Source organism: Rasamsonia emersonii, assembly GCF_000968595.1.
Source record: "Rasamsonia emersonii CBS 393.64 chromosome Unknown ctg1118621760264, whole genome shotgun sequence".
In the NCBI taxonomy this organism is placed as follows: domain Eukaryota; kingdom Fungi; phylum Ascomycota; class Eurotiomycetes; order Eurotiales; family Trichocomaceae; genus Rasamsonia; species Rasamsonia emersonii.
In genome coordinates, this window is record NW_013563118.1 from 1 (window position 1) to 1959 (window position 1959).

The 1959-nt window shown below is 34.0% G+C and overlaps 1 protein-coding gene across 1 annotated transcript; it reads left to right on the top strand.

The window, feature by feature from the left end:
• Positions 1–1338: 1338 nt before the first annotated feature.
• Positions 1339–1905, top strand: T310_5270 (uncharacterized protein; the record flags this gene model as incomplete). The annotated part of the gene is made up of 1 exon (XM_013471862.1): positions 1339–1905. A coding segment is annotated over one exon (567 nt), but the record flags the coding sequence as incomplete, so codon positions are not given.
• Positions 1906–1959: the final 54 nt, after the last annotated feature.

A 1959-nucleotide genomic window follows, 5' to 3' on the forward strand; every position in this document is an offset into this window, starting at 1 on the left:
CCAACTACCTGCTTACTATCAATTTCTGCCCCTTAAATCAAGTGACCACTATTGTCAAATATCTAGATATCTATATCTAGAGCCTACATTAGGCTATATTCAACATATAGCCTCTACCATCTAGCCAGACTACCATTCGTTGACTTGTGATTTATTTGTTTCCTACCACCTGCTTACCTATCTTTTATTTCCTACTTTTCCCCACTAGGTTGAGCTTATATAAACTCCCTAACCAATCAGCCCTACCAATTGGCCTCGGGCCATCTACCAATCAGCCCCTCTTAGATGGATACCACAGATGACTGGACTATAGCCTAACCAATTTCTGCATGTATTTAGTCACTCGCTACTAAGTCCTATTGCTTAGGTAATAGGCAGACCGTGCATAGTCTTTGACTGAAAAACGGTCTCTAAAATGGAAGAGTAATAATAATAATAATAAGCTTTTAGACCTTAAAAAAGGCTTTAATAATGGCTTTTATACTAATCTATTACTAAATAGACTACCCTATATAACTAGAAATAGATACTTTAGATAAGGTAGTAATAAGTAATTTTTTATAATAAGCAGAAGGGGAATAGCATCTAGTTTTATATTTTTTAAAAAAATAATAGCTCCTATAGAAATTAATTATAAGATCTATAATAAAGAGATACTAGTAATGATTTAAAGTCTTAAAAAGTAAAAGGCTAAATTAAAAAGACTATAATAGGATAAACCCTTTAATATTTTAATAGATTATTAAGCCTTAGAATACTTTATAATAATAAAGAGGCTAAATACTTAATAAGTATAATAGGTAAAGTTTTTATCTTCATTCTACTTCATTATCTAATATTAACCCAAGAAATAGAATACTCTAGCTAATACTCTAATTTAATATAAAGATAGTATAAACTAGCAGAATTATAATAAAAGGGATTATTAAATATAGATTCTCTTTAAACCTAAATAGTTAAAGCAGAGGGTACTCCTAACTAAATTATAAGAATCTACCCTTACTCTTATTATTAACTAACTATTATATATTATTAATTAGGTTCTTTATAAAAATTATAGCTTGAAGTCCCTAAAGATACTATAATAGAAAGTAGACTCTAAAAAGGAGGGATAGTCTTTAAAGGATAGACTCTTACTTTATTATAACTAGTTATCCTAGATATAAGAGACTTATATAATTCTATAAATATCTTACCTTTTTAGTAGACTAGTTATAAATTACAGGTATTATTTAACTAGAAACTAGCCTTATCTTTATAAAGATTAAAATTTAAGTATTAATAGGCCTCTGACTAGATATATTATATCAAGAAAATCTAAAAATTAGTTTATACTAGTATAAAATAGGCCTAATATTATTAAAAGCCATGGTCACTAAATCAGCCTCTAACCTATCCCTAGTGATTACTACCATGGAGGATTTCTCAGCCTCTTACCTAGTTGAGAAAAAATCCATCTGGGAGTCATACATACCCTTTTCAAACCACATGTATGACAAGGAATGGGCCAGATTAGTGGTCCACCTAGTTCCTACTAGCCCATTCAATCACCCTGAGGGGCTAGAAATGCTTAGGGATGAAATTGAGACCTTCAACCCCTACATGAAGCTAATGAGACTCCCCCAATGGCTAGCAGATGAGCCTACTAGGCACCAAAAAGCTCATTCTTCTATAGTCATCCACCTAGAGAACGAAGCTATGGCCACTAGAGCCTTAAAAGGGGGGGTAAGGATTGCAGGGGTTGCTTGTAGGGCTGCTACCTATTGTGACGGCGCTGATACTCGGGATCATGTGAGCGGTGTGGTAGGCGGTGAAGGAATGGACCGGCAGAATACCAGGCCTATGACCCCCTCTTGGGGCCTCATCTCCTGGCTTCTTCTTTTTCCCCCTAACCTAGTCTTCTAGTATTGAACCGCTCCATACCTTCAGGATAGATCTACTAGGGAATGAATTTGGGTT